Source organism: Pelobates fuscus, chromosome 10 (genome assembly GCF_036172605.1).
Source record: "Pelobates fuscus isolate aPelFus1 chromosome 10, aPelFus1.pri, whole genome shotgun sequence".
Lineage (NCBI taxonomy): Eukaryota > Metazoa > Chordata > Amphibia > Anura > Pelobatidae > Pelobates > Pelobates fuscus.
The window spans coordinates 8,048,037-8,061,755 of NC_086326.1; the positions used below are offsets into that span (position 1 = coordinate 8,048,037).

The 13,719-nt window shown below is 43.6% G+C and overlaps 1 protein-coding gene across 1 annotated transcript in view; it reads left to right on the top strand.

Annotated features, from left to right (window-relative positions):
- The first annotated feature begins 1,129 nt into the window (after positions 1-1,129).
- The window catches only part of CCDC186 (coiled-coil domain containing 186), an 83,470-nt gene continuing 70,880 nt past the window's right edge, over positions 1,130-13,719 (top strand). Inside the window, exons 1-2 of the mRNA XM_063433735.1 lie at positions 1,130-1,180; positions 11,865-12,561. Of these exons, the coding sequence (XP_063289805.1) occupies positions 11,885-12,561 (677 nt within the window). The 5' untranslated portion in view covers positions 1,130-1,180; positions 11,865-11,884. The remainder of the gene's footprint in view (positions 1,181-11,864; positions 12,562-13,719) is intronic.

The window sequence follows — 13,719 nt, forward strand, 5'->3', positions numbered from 1 at the left end:
CGGAGTCCAGCAGAAATGAATTAAAACACGATTTGCCTTTGATCATAACTCTTCTACTTGCGGACTTGTTTACTTAAAACACTGCGGGTATAATATAATTTAGATATACAAATTCAAGGAATTCTTAATTGCAACTGAAAGCACTTTTCCAACCCACTTGCAGTATAATCATTTATCCGAATGAATTGAAATGGATGGTTTCAGCTTCTTTTTCTCATCCTACTTAACTCTTTCACGTTAGTTATTATTTGTTACCTTTCTCCTTTTTGTTTGTTTTTTTTTAAATCTCTTTTCTTAATCTAAATAAAAGAAAACAAGTTGACACATGTATGTCAGACATATAGACCAGATAAATGAGCAGGAGGAAATCATAATACAATCTGTTCTTTGAATTAAGATATTATATAAGATGTGTCTAGGTATGATGTAGTAACAAACCTGTGAACTATTTAAAGCTGAATAATAAAATAAATTTTTTTAAAAATCTTTAAACAAAATTTACAAGAAAATGGAGCATTGTACGCAGAAAATGACACAAATGATAGGTGATTTTCAGTGTTATATTCCATGGTGTAATTTACAGCGACAGGAGATTCCTCTGAGCAACACCATATTCCATAGCGCAGTACAATGCTTACACGATATATGAGGTGTGAACACGCACGGCTGGATTTATTGTTCCCCGACGCATTTCGCTTCACACAGATTATCTTAGTTATTAAACCAGCTATTTTGGGGACTGTCGATACAGTGTAATAATTGTGCGGCTCGGTATCTGTGTGTGCTTACACCGATTCCCAGTTTAGCGAATGGACGGATTGTGAAACGCGTCGGCTGTGAGTTCAATGGCTTTATTATTGCTCATTGTTACAGGCACTCAAAGGGTTAACTGTCTTTATGCAGTCAATCCTCCTTCCTGTTGGCTGTTAAAGGGTTAACCCTCACTCCTCCAGGCCTGGGCTCGGTCAATGAAGGGTTAACTGCTCTCCTGACTCCGGCGGTCACAGGGTTAACCCCTCCCCCTCCCCTCCCCTTTCCAGTCACCTTGGAGGACTCGCAAGGTGCGTTCTGACGTCACGCCGCAGCCGCGCTCTGATTGGTGGAGGCGGAGCTAGAGCTGACGGCACGGCCGCCATCTTTGTTGATGTGTCAGTGAGAGCGGAGCCCGAGCTTCCCGCAGGTAAATACCGATACCGGGGGGATACCGATACCGGGGGAGGGGGATACCGATACCGGGGGATGGGGATACCGGGGATACCAATACTTGGGGATACCGATACCGGGGAAACCAATAGGGGGGGATACCGATACCGGGGAAACCAATAGGGGGGGATACCGATACCGGGGAAACCAATAGGGGGGGGATACCGAGGGATACCAATAGGCGGGATACCGATACCGGGGGATACCAATAGGGGGGGATACCGATACCGGGGAAACACTTCATGCTTCCTTCCACAGACGAGGTTTATGGGGATGCTGACTTCATTTTCCAGCAGGACTTGGCAACTGCCCACACTGCCAAAAGCACCAAAGCCTGGTTCAATGACAGTGGGATTACTGTGCTTGATTGGCCAGCAAACTCACCTGACCTGAATCCCATAGAGACATGAGACTGAACAAGGCAGAAGAGCTGAAGGCAGCTATTGAAGCATCCTGGTCTTCCATAACACCCCAGCAGTGCCACAGGCTGATAGCTTCCATGCCATGCCTCATTGAGGCAGTAATTGCTGCAAAAGGGGCCCAAACCAAGTACTGAGTCCATATGCATGCTTATACTTTTCAGAGGTCCGATATTGTTCTATGTACACTCCTTGTTTTATTAATTGTATGTAATATTCTAATTTACTGAGATTGTGGATTTGGGGTTTTCAGGAGTTGTAAGCCATAATCATCGCACTTATGACAAATCACGGCTTGAACTATCTTGCTTTGCATGTAATGCGTCTATCTCATATATTAGTTTCCCCTTTTACGTTGCATTACTGAAATAAATTCACTTTTGCACGATATTCAAATTTTTCGAGTATCACCTGTACAGAATAACACCGTGCTACATACATAATAATTGTTGTATGGAGGGTAATACGGGGGGGTTGAGGGGCGGGCGCCGGGGTGTTGTTGTATGGGGGGGTAATATGGGGGGAGCGGGGGGGATGTTGTTGTGTACCTATGTATCTGTATTTGTGTGTGACTGTGCTTTTTCTGTGAGTCCATCAGGGATATTCGTTAAGTCATGAGGACTGACCAGGAATTTGCAAATTTTAGGGAAATTAGCAAAGCAGGAAGGTTTGCCAGGTTGAAGAATTTTTAAAATTGTAATCGTTATCTCAGATGTTCACATTTTCTACTTCTACATGTAACACAATTTAATTATTAACGGTGTAAGTGTAGTGATTGGGTTTGTTCACAAATTTGCCAATGGAATTGAAACATTTAGACCCTGACTTGCACAGGTTGTGTGTCTGTGTCAGTAATTGCATGTCTGTCTGTTGCAGGGTTCTGTAGCTTTGCATGTTAATGGAACTCGGACCAGAATAGATTACATTTAAACTGGAGCATCCGTTTCAGTTTTTTGGCTACCACGTTGCACTTTTTGTAATCGTAGTGTAATAGTGGGGGTCATTATACAAAGACCATTGATAGGGAAAGTGGTGCGATAAAGAATTGATTGAAACAGAGCCTTTGTTTCCATAGTAATTGCTCTGACCTTTTGGTTTCCCCTAGTTGCCATTTCCATACACATTCTCTGGGTGATAGATACTCGGAGAGTCACGGTGATAATACATAGCAAAGAGAGTCCCAGCTACAATTCAATGTGAATTTCTAATTTAATGTCAAAATAACGGAAATGGAAAGATTCTGTAAAATCACTCTGCTTTCCGTCCTGACACTCTGGGCTTACATTTCACATTCCCTTTTAGTAAATTGCTCTGGATGTTCTTGAGTTTAGCAATCGTAGCCGTTTTTTTCATTATGTAGAGTCTCTATATAATAACTCATTTACATCTATATTTATATTTGCGTTTTGTAATTTAGAACCTCCCTTTGTCCATACCCGTGATGATTTAGTCCACCCATTAATTTACTTGAGGGAGGGAAGGTGTGTAGAGTGTAATGGAAACATACCTGTATGTCTAGATCTGTTATAGACATCGTTTTCTATTGACAAATACTGGCTACTATACAAGATAGTGACCGTTTATCCAGGAGCTTACTTAGTAGTGTTGAGTGAAATAAAATAAATAGAAAATTCGTCAAATTTAACTGAAAAGTGAAAAAGTAGTGATCTAGAGTGCAAATTACGTGACGTCCTATGATATGTTTAAAATGGATGTAACCCTTAAATTGGATTATCCATGTTAATCCAATTTAAGGGTTACATCCATTTTAAACATATCATAGGACGTCACGTAATTTGCACTCTAGATCACTACTTTTTCACTTTTCAGTTAAATTTGACGAATTTTCGATTTATTTTATTTCACTCAACACTACTAAGTAAGCTCCTGGATAAACGGTCACTATCTTGTATAGTAGCCAGTATTTGTCTATATATTCTTTCATAGGTTTTTTGGTGAATCCCTATATCTTTCCAGTTTCAGAGCTTTCTGTCTAACAGTCTGACTCCCTCTTTTCTGTTTTCTATTATAGTTAACATTTGTGTTCCCCATCGTTTTCTATTGGTTGGTTATTCATGTTTTGTTTTATAAATTTGAAGAATTATTACAGAATTAGCCCACATTATCAATATGGCTTTTGTCTAACTTGGGCAGCATTGATTGGCTAAGACGGTGGTTCCTAAACTTCTTAGATTCAAGGCGCCTTTAATAGTTCAATATATTTTTTAAGACGCCCCAAGTCAAAACAAAATTCTAGGTTGTGTATATGTGCAGTGCTGCGGCATAAACTGGGCCCCTGGTCTGCAGAAATGTTTCCCAGTCAGGGACGGATCCAGAACTAAATCTTGGGAGGGCCACTGTATGTGGGGTACAGCGGCACACCGTTAGGGAACCGCTGGGCTAAGATTAACATGCTCAGCACTCAGCCAATCACTGTTTAGATTGGATGAAACTGATGCTAAATGTAATAATGTGGTCATTTGGTATTAACAAGCAGCCAAGATGACATGGTCCCGCAGTTCTGAAAACTGTCCAAATTGTGTCAAACGACTCTTAAATAGTTTGATACTAAACTTGGTTACACTGTGAGAGACTATTTGGGCACACTACTACTAACGTGATCTCTAGTGGTATATAGAGTTATCCTTTACCAGCCCTTGGCATGGACCTCATACTTGATATTCAGTCTTGCAGTATGCCATGGCACTTCTTTTACGTACCACCTACCGATCATGGCACTTACTGGGGCTACTGCTGACATATTGACTCCTGTATATCGTTCACAGTGCAGTATGTGTATTTTTATGACAGGACTGTATTGGTGTAATGGAAACAGTCCAACCCTTTCTTATGTAGGGGTTTGATTGTTCAAACAGTTCCTGAAGAGCTAATTACCAAAGAAGTTTTATTTTGTTCTTTTCCCACAAGCAGATTAACTTACATTCTCCTCTTCCTGCCCCCTGGTGTGAATCTGATCCGTCCTATCAACTTTTTGTGGTTGCACTTGTGTGAATTACTCTTTACGCAGTGAGAAACCCAGTCTGCTCTAAACAAATCTTGGTCACTGTGGTAATTTACACTTGGAAAGGGTGTCGGAGTGCTTTGCTACAATGTATTGCTTTTACATGGACCGTACACTAGAAGTTGATTGTCCGCTTGGACTTACTTTGGTTCCATAACCTCCGGCACTGATGTGGTTTCTCTTTGCTTTAATGTCAGATGCTGTTTTTGGACACGCTTGTAACGCTGTGTATTCCCTGCCAAGCATGCTCTCTTCTAAGTAATAAATATGGATGTTTGCATGATCCTCTGTCTGAAAGGTTCTTGTATCTATATTTGCTTAGCGTTCCATTAAAGCATGCGCAGCATTGGTGAAATAGCTGATGTATACATTAACATGCATCCCTATACACAGTCAGTCAGATGTTCCATTGTGGCAGAATAAAGTGCAGGCCTTGCCGTCACGTGCCATCTCGCCAGTTCTGCTCGATGTTTATGGCATCTTGATTCTGTTATGTGTTTTAATACTGAATGGCTCGCCTTTTATTAGAAAATCATTTTAAGACTGCACTGCTATATTTTAACATTAGTGTTTCTTAATGTGTTTTACTCCTGGCATGCCCCTCCCCCTCAATACAACACCCCCAGGGTCAGATCAGACTCTGTTCCACCGACGGTGAAATACTCATATCTGTATACCTTTTGTACAATGCTACTTTACTTATAGAAAATCTTTGGAGCATAGGGTGCATGTGTGTCAATCGCATAGACGCATTTTGTATTCTCGTACACTGTGTGTTGATGCCAAATGTGAAGCCTTCATTGAGGAAGTGCCTCTGCTTGTTGTCAGCCTGACGGCCAATAGAACTGTGTTATCTGACAATTGGAAACATTGCTTGTTCTCAGAATTGTTTTACGTGGTAAGATAACAAGAGGAGCATCTATACACAAAAAACACTTTAAGATGAAGCGGTTTTGGTGGTTTGTTTTTTGCCGGAGACGTATAGACGGTAACTGGCTATGGTAGAGTCTGAGAGCCCTGTCCACAGATATCATGATGTGCCAGTGTGCCCAATCGTCGCAGCCTTAATGTTGATTTTATTTTAATCTAGAATGCGGATCTTGTCTGTTTGCATACAAAGATAATCAGGTTTGTGGTTTTATGGTTTTAACACTGCATTTAAAACATATACCCTCCCATCAGTAGCAATTTGAGATACTTTGAAGTCTCACATGCAGCTTTAACTTTGTATCTTGGTTTGTGTTTTTATTTAATTTCTTGCAATGTACTGTTATTTTTGTATAAGTTTGCAGTGATCGTTACAGGGTATTCCCAACACCATATCCTGTGTTTGTGCTTTGCTCGTGCCTTAGCGGGGTCTTATGCAAGGTTTGTATGTATGTGTTTATAAACTTGATTCTATGATTTCGCTTGCTAGCTGCTCTGAGGCCAGCATGCATTTTACTTTCTGTTTTTACTGTTTATAGCTGTTAATAATAGCAGGTAAAATTGCACCTGATATGCCATTTAATTTCCCAAGCATTGTGCAAAGCCTTCATTTACTGTAAGAAAATGGCTCTGCTTGTGAGCTCGGTTACACAGGCGTTAAGGGATCCTATAGTGCCAGGAAAACACACCCGTTTTCCCTGCACTATAGGCTCCTGGAGTGCCCCCCTCCTTCAGCGTTGAAGGGGTCAAAATCCCTCCATCCACTTACCTGAATCCAGCGCCAATGTCACTCTGCGCTGGGTCAGGCTACGCACACGCTCCTCCCCCACCATCAGCCGGCGGGGGAGACCTAATGCGCATGTGTGGCAATTGCCACGCATACATTAGACCTCCCCCTAGGAAAGCATTATTGAATGCTTTCCTATGGGGAAAATCTGACGTTGGAGGTCCGTGAGGACCAAAAGTCCGTTTGGATTCCGGAAGCCCTCTAGCCCACAGAGGGCAGACTTAGAGCTGCAATGTAAACATCACAGTTTCTCTGGAATTACAATGTTTTACATTGCAGCACTAACTGCAAAAGGGTCACAGCCCCCAGACCACTTCAATTAGCTGAAGTGGTCTGGGTGCCTACAGTGTCCTTAGTGTGTGACATGTTTTAGTAAATATCACAGATTCTCCTTTTTTGTTTTGTTTTTTTAAATCTAATTGTTTTTCAAAATAAAAAGGATACATCAAGCACTGATTACTGTAGAAATTGTAGGATGGGGATTTTTTTATTTTTTTTTGGTGAATTATTATTATTTTTGTAATTTTATTTTTTGTGTGCAAGAGATTACAGCACTGCTTGTATAGCCACAATAGCTTTTACAAGCGCGGTTGTCATTGAATATAGCATAAACATGGCATGCAGAGAACTTGCACTTTTTTTAGTGTTTTATATATCGTTTAAACTAGCTGGACTATTGGATCTCCGTATGGAGGTTTGCTCTGTGTGTGTAGCTTATAACAGGTTTAGCTGTTGTGTGAGGGTTGGCAACGTTTAATGCGTAGTGTATAGATCTCATTCCCGCTATTGGTTTCCATTGGGTTACGCTAGGTGTGAGAAGGAGAATCACTTAGTGGTCCTAGATCATGCCTGTTCTAGCATATTTGCATTTAAACAAAATAAAAAATATGAGTTGATCATGTAACAGATCAAACGCTGACAGTTTAGGCGTATGCCTACTGATTGCTGTGTAGTTTTTAGGACCTTAAGAGTGCAAAGACCTATGTCAGTTCGCAGTGATGACACAACAGGCTAGCAAGTGAAGGTGCGCTAAACATTCATTGGAACGGTAGTGTATCGATCGGCTGAACTGCTAAAGTCAATAGTCTGTGTACACAATGGTCATCATAGAAAATATAACTGGGTAGCCTGTGTACGGAGCAGGGTCGCTGGCTGTGGGCATTACAATGAATCAGTCCAGACTGCTTCAGCCAATGCCCGTTCTGGAGGCCTTGTCGGCATACCTAGGACGGTGATCAGGGCTTTTCTGCGGACACAGTCCGTGAAGGTAGGTGATCGTGCGGATGTGGTGTGTATGGTTACACCCTCCCTTTAGCTTGTATCAGTATCATAGCCTCTCTGCCGTGTCCTCGGTGACCGCTGGGGTGCCTCCTCATTCCAATCTTGGGACTCTCGCCGGGGCTCCATCCCAGCCGGGTGGAGTCGTGGCGTCTCGGAGTTGGGTCCCCCCTTCTGCCCCAGAGCTGTGCGAGAGCGGGCGCTCTCCTGCCACTGACCTGGGAACCATCGTGGTTCTGGGTCTTCCCTTTTGGGGTTAAGCGGTGAGTTGTGGTAACCATGTTAGGCTGTCGTTTTGCTGCTCTCCGCATGTGTGGCCAGCACCTCTGGGGTATACTCTTTGCTGCTCTCAGCCTGGGAGGGCCCATGGTGTGAGTTGCTGTAGTGCGGGGCTTAGTTGTGCCCTGAAGAGGGGTCCCAGACCTCTGCTCGCCATCGGACTTGTTCCATGGGAACGGTTTGTGGCGAGGTGCCGTTGGCTGTAAGTGCTCCATCAACTAGGCCCAAAAACGATCGAAGATTGCTGCAGTGGAGTCTCCGGCGTGCCCCCTCGTGTCTGATGTGGCCATTTGATGTGGTCGCTTGTCTTGTTTGGTCGGGTCTGATAGGTCCGCAATTTTGGAGGCCTCCGGTCCCACATTGCTTAGGGAGGTTGCGGGTCTTGTCGAGTGGCGTGGGGTAAGGGGCACTCCGCCAGACTGGGACCGGCATATCCCCCACCAGTCCACGGTAGGGGGGAAAGCCGTTCCATGCTTGTGTGGGACTTTCAGCATCAGGCGGGAAGGCGGCTGTCCTTCCCCCATGCTTCTCCCGGTAGGCCCCACTGTGCCTCTGCGGTTACCGGTCGAGCCGGTTGTAAAGTGTGGTGTTGGTAGGTTCCTGCCTGCTTCCCCAGTCCGATGGGCTGTGTTGTGGGTACTTCACAGCACTGTACCCCCAGATATCGGCAGAGTTTGGGCTGTACGGCAGGAGCTCATGCTGGATGCGCATTGTTTGTTTGCCAATCAGACTCCGCCCCCTTTTTTGGTGAATTTTGATGGAAACCTTAAAATGAGACGATCCTTATACCCAAACCTGGGCCTTTGCTGCCCCACACAGAATTCTTACATTTGACTTCTATATCATCTGTCCCAGTCCGTCAACCTTGGCAGGTTGTGACAGATTGCTAGTGATGGGCTGATCTATCCTCCAGAGCTTACAGTCTATGATCATTACTTAACATTTGACATAGGATGTTACAATGTCTTCGCTGATTATTAATTTTTTCCCCCTCAAAGTGCTTAAATGCTTTGACACATTTTCTGCTGCCACAAGCCAGAAATGTCGCAACTTTCTTGTGTGGTTAATGCTGCAGACGTTGGAAATCGTTATCTACCTTGAACCAGCTTAACTACAGTTGTCATTGACCATATCTATTGTTCCCATTAGAGAAAGTTACCAATATAAAAAGAAACCAATCAGAACACCATTTTCCCTCATTTTCACTGATTAGTTCCTAATAGTGTACTGTGAAGGGATGTAGAAATTCCATGGTTAACCTCAGATTGCCCTATAATACAATGTCTTATAATTCTATGCTATTTCAATAAACGCCAGTCCAGGCTAGCCATTCGAGAAGTAAAGACAGATACCAGCTTGCAGCAATCTCCCCTGTACTACGTGGGCATGACCCACAGCTATCGCTTTTGTAGTTATGTAATTAATTGGGCCAACCACATCAGACAAAAGATCAAAGTTTCCGTCTCGTGCCAGGTAAATCATTTATTTAATTTGGTAAATGTTCTATTCAGCAATAAACCTATTGATCGATTGAGCATATTTACAGAGTGCTGGACATGTGCTGTCTTTAAATTTCTTCATGATTTTTATGCAGACAAAACCACTTTCCTGTTTTTCTTTTGCGTCCTCAGACCTAATGGGTGTATATTTACCCAGATCGCTTTCCTGGGAATTCATACTACTGTTTCATGTTTGAGGGGGTGTATAGCTTTAACCTGCCAGAAAATAACTACATTCTTTACTAAAAGAGACACTCATTGAAAAGGTTATTTTTTGGTACCAGCTTAGTAGATATACACCAAAGAAATCAAGGGGTCTATGGAAAAAGCAGCTTCCTAAAGATGCAGGCCTGCTGTCTGCAGCCCGTGCAAGCTCTTCCCTTAGCACCAATCAGAAACTTCTCTTTGAGAATTCTCTGTGCTGGAGCTGTGAGCGTGTGGGCATGCAATCACCACTTTCGAATGCTTCTATGGAAGACCGCTCGTTGAGAAGGGGGCACCTCTGTCAGCTCTGTGAAGCTAATGGATAAGGATGAATTCTTCCCCCCCCCCCCCCCCCCCCCCCCGTCGTGCTGTCTAACAGCTTGGGAATCATTTCAGCAAGTTTTATAAAAGTGCTGATTTATTTGGAAATTTACATTTTTGAAAATTGGCAAAAATGTGACAGACTCCAGACAGATAAAGCACCTCAGATAGTGTCCATTTCAAATGTACAATATGTAAAGTACATACCTCCCAAACATTTAAGTAGAGTGTGATTCCCTTGGTGGCATTTTTCTTGGTGTGCTGATAAAGGATGTTCCTTAGGAACAGTAGGTGGAGTTAGTCGAGAGTTGGAGCGATATGGATTCATATGGGTGAACCGTGTCACAGGAGGCGGGTTCAGAGGTTAACCAAGTGATCGGGATGGGGCTCAGACTATTTTAAATTGGTGTTTTATTGCACATGATTAAGAGTTTTTGAGCTTCATTTGTTGTAAACTCAATATTTTAATGTGTTTTTTAATCCAAGGCTAGACAAATCCTAGGTCGCCATGGTGACTAAGAATGTTGTCCCGGCACCTGTATTTGTAAGCCCCTTCCCTCCACCCCTGTGTAACTCTCTGTGCGCCGGGAGGAAGAAAATAACTAATTATTTCCTCCCAGCACTAAGGCCGTGCAGAGGAATGGTAGCTTCACAACAAATGAAGATCCCACAAGCTGCACAGGAATACAGAGTGGTGGGGGGTCAGGGGAGTCTGGACCAGGAACAGCCCACTCCCATCAGCCGCAGCAAGCTCCACTGTCGCCTACTGTTGCCTAGTTCCACTGGACCCCAGGGAAAGCCTCCCTTCTGTACCCAAAAGGTAGGAAACAGGAGGGTGGCTAAAAATATGTATTTAATTTTGTTTTATTTCTGTGACAGTGTGTCAGTATGTGTATTTGTGTGTATCTATGAATCTGTGTGTGTATCTATGAATCTGTGTGTGTATTTATGAATCTGTGTGTGTGTATCAAACAATCAAATAAACAAATACTTTGTAAGTGTGTGAGAGAATGTGAGTGTGTGTTTCGGTCACCAGCCTCCCTCTGATCGCATGGGAATGGTGTTTTTACTTGCCTTTTTTGATCATCATGCCGGTCTTGCCGCGGCTGGCCTGCCTCCATAGCCAAGGTTTTCAATCTTGATTTCATATAGGAAAGCATTGGGAAGATATTGAACGTGTGCTGCAAAATGCAGCACCAATTCACAACCCCTCATAGAGATGCATTAAATGAATGCATCTCTACGGGGAATGTTCAGTGCCTCCATGCAGAGGGTGGAGACACTGAATGTAGGTGCTGCACGATAGGAGAGACTTTAGTGGCCGGTTGAGTGACTGCCACTAGAGGTGTAGGTAGGCAGCAATGTAAACACTGCCTTTTCTGAGCATATAGACACCAGAACCACGTCAAGCTGTAGGGGTTCTAGTGACTATAGTGTCCCTTTAAGACTTTTATTTTTATTTTTTTTGTGGGGAAAAAAATGGGCTCCTAACTTTTTTACCTGGCTCCTAGATTCAAAGCAAATTTGTCATTCCCTGTTCTAACTGCACATTTGTAAATATGTCAGGCATGCATACTTTTCCGGTATTCCTAGGGATTGGATACTGGTTAGATAGGTGTACCAGCTGGTATTGTGGTGCAAAGAAGCTAGTAAATATAAAAAAAAAAATCCTGCTTACCTTATTTTTATTTTTTTCAGCCTTCATAGTGAAGTAACTATCTCATTCAAAACTGAAGCTTGCATGTCTCTTTAAATCAATTTGCATCAGCTCTATGATGGTCTAAGATTCCTAGATCCAAAGAACTGATCCTACTGCATGTGTTTACAGGTGCACAATGAGAATGGTTTCTGTTAAATGCTGACTTTCAACCCAAGTTTGCTAATCTCTCACAATCCCTTTGTAACATTTATCTTTTTCTTTATAGACTTACATTTTACAAACAGTATGGACAGTTGTCCTCCAGAAGAGCCAGGAGGTCAATCTCCAGAGATTGATACATCGACAGATGAAACGCCTGAACTCCTGTCTACAGATGGACCTAACCTTGGAGCAGTAGATCCCATTTTGGAAATAAAAGCGGTAACTGGGCCTGATTCTCCTGTAGAAGAAGACAATGACTGTGAAAATCAATCCCTGTTTGATAAATTGGACAATGAACACTCAGACCCTGATCCAGCAGAGGCACATAGCGTATGTGAGGGGCAACCTGTGTTTTACGATTTGACTGACGGAGGTAACGTTTGTTCTAATAAACCTTTTGATCCTCCACTGGAGGCTGCAGCTTGTTGCGATGGCACCAAGCCCTCGTCAGATATTAATGGACCTAAAACGCTCATCACAGAACAGTTAGAGGAACTCTGTTCACCAGATGTCATGGGAAGATCCGTTCCAGAGCTGAACACAGAAAAGCAATGTGAAGTGGTTTGCACCAAAAATGAACTTACTGGAACCCATGTTTCACCTCCAAATGAGAGTTTACTGGACGAACTAGAAACCGAGCTTTCTTTGACCGAAATGGATTGTAAACTGCCTAATGGATTGAATAAAGGGGAATGGACTCTAAATATGTTGGAAAAGTGTGTCCAAGATAAATACTTGTTGCAGGAAGACACCATTAGGAGGTAAGCATATATTGTATCTGTGTTGTGGGATTATTGCACCAGCAGCAGTAACCATACGCCGTGATAGTGGTCCTGTTAACGAGAGAGCTGCAGGTGCTTATCATGCGATATCCAAAAACCATCCCAGAGAACGATTCCATCTTATTTATTCCCATTGTTTGTGTCAGTATAATACTGCTTAAAGCGGCACTGTCATGCCGAACTTACCTTTCCTCAATCTCTTCCTCTTCTCCCCCTCTCTCAGGATCTGTTATTCTTTTCTTCCTGTCTTCTTTAGTTTTCTTTAAAACCATAAGACAAAGTAGGGACTCTTTGTCTTATGGGATTCCTCCGCTTGACCAGCTCTGACCAGCGGAGGAGCAAAGTGTGCTTCATTTCCGCTGGTCAGAGCAATTTTCCCATGATCCCTAGCTTTCCTCCCAGTTCCCACAATACTTCCTGTCAGTATTGCCGAAAGTCCTGTCACTTAGACAGAACGCCGGCAAAACTGCCGAATTGCATCCTAACAGAATGAGCACCGTTTCTCCATTGGTGTTAGGATGCAATTCGGTACTTTGTTCGGATCGGAATTTCATTCAAATGAATGAAACTCCGATCCTATTCATTGCTGTGGCTGCATCTTGCAGCCGCTTAGTAGATAACTCCCTAATTCCCACGGTATCAGGGAGCTATCTACTAAAAGGCTGAAAGACCTAAATTGGTCTTTCAGCCAAATTTACTAACACCAAGTAAAAATGACTTGGTATTAGTAAATAATATGCCCCTACTCGCTATACCGCGAGTAGGGGCATGTCTAGTAAGCAGTGAGCAGCCTGTGGCTGCTCACTGTAGAAAAAAAATAAAAAAAATATTGCCCCCCACCCCTAAATGACGGGTGGGGGCCGTAAAGTAAAATAAGGGAGGGAGACCTATTGTCCCCCCCCCGCCCCCACCCCTGAGCGGTGGGTGGGGGCCATAAAGATAATGAGGGGGGGGGGGACCTACTGTCCTCCCCCCCGGCCCCCACCCCTGGGCGGCGGGTGGGGGCCATAATAGTAGTAGGGGGGGGGGACCTACTGTCCTCCCCCCCGGCCCCCACCCCTGGCCGGCGGGTGGGGGCCATAATAGTAATAAAGGGGGGGGGGGACCTACTGTCCTCCCCCCCGGCCCCCACCCCTG